This window comes from Eimeria mitis, genomic scaffold, assembly GCF_000499745.2.
Source record: "Eimeria mitis Houghton genomic scaffold, Emh_scaff224, whole genome shotgun sequence".
NCBI classification, from domain to species: Eukaryota; Apicomplexa; class Conoidasida; order Eucoccidiorida; family Eimeriidae; genus Eimeria; species Eimeria mitis.
The window spans coordinates 205-767 of NW_013570567.1; the positions used below are offsets into that span (position 1 = coordinate 205).

The 563-nt window shown below is 52.9% G+C and overlaps 1 protein-coding gene across 1 annotated transcript in view; it reads left to right on the forward strand.

Annotated features, from left to right (window-relative positions):
- Nucleotides 1-375: 375 nt before the first annotated feature.
- EMH_0004230 (uncharacterized protein) overlaps nt 376-563 on the forward strand; it is a gene marked incomplete at both ends in the record, with an annotated part of 8,957 nt that continues 8,769 nt past the window's right edge. Inside the window, one exon of the mRNA XM_013496686.1 lies at nt 376-561. Coding sequence (XP_013352140.1) covers nt 376-561 — 186 coding nt within the window. The remainder of the gene's footprint in view (nt 562-563) is intronic.

Here is a 563-nt window from a genome sequence, read left to right on the forward strand (position 1 = left end):
ATGCAGCTTTTTCGGGTCTGTCTTTACCATGGGGAGCAGCAGAGAGTGCAGCAGCAGCAGCAGCAGCAGCAGCAGCAGAAGAGGTCTCAGTTACTTGTGGTTATATTATTTGTGCTGCTTGTTGCATTCCTCTCTCTAGCTGCAGCATGGAGGAGAACATGTCGATACAGTTTGCTTCTTTCTTTTTTTTACTTTTATCTATTTTTATTATGATGGGGGCAGCAGCATGGCGTATACTGGGTTCTGCTGCTGCTGCTGCTGCTGCTGCTGACGCACCCTCTGCTGCAGCAGCAGCAGCTGCTGCTGCTGCTGCTGCGGCGGTAGGGCCGGTAGATCCTGCTGCGTTGCTGCAGCAGCAGATAACAGAAACCACAAATGCTGCTGCTGCTGCTGCTGCTGCAGCAACCAAGGCTAGGATACCGCAGCAGGAAGCTGCTGCTGCTGCAGTTGCTGCTGCAGCTGTTGCTGCTGCTGCTGCTTCTGCTGTTCCTCGTATGCTTTACACACCCTTATCAACCTCAACAGCAACAGCAGCAACAGCAGCAACAGCAGCAACAGCAGCA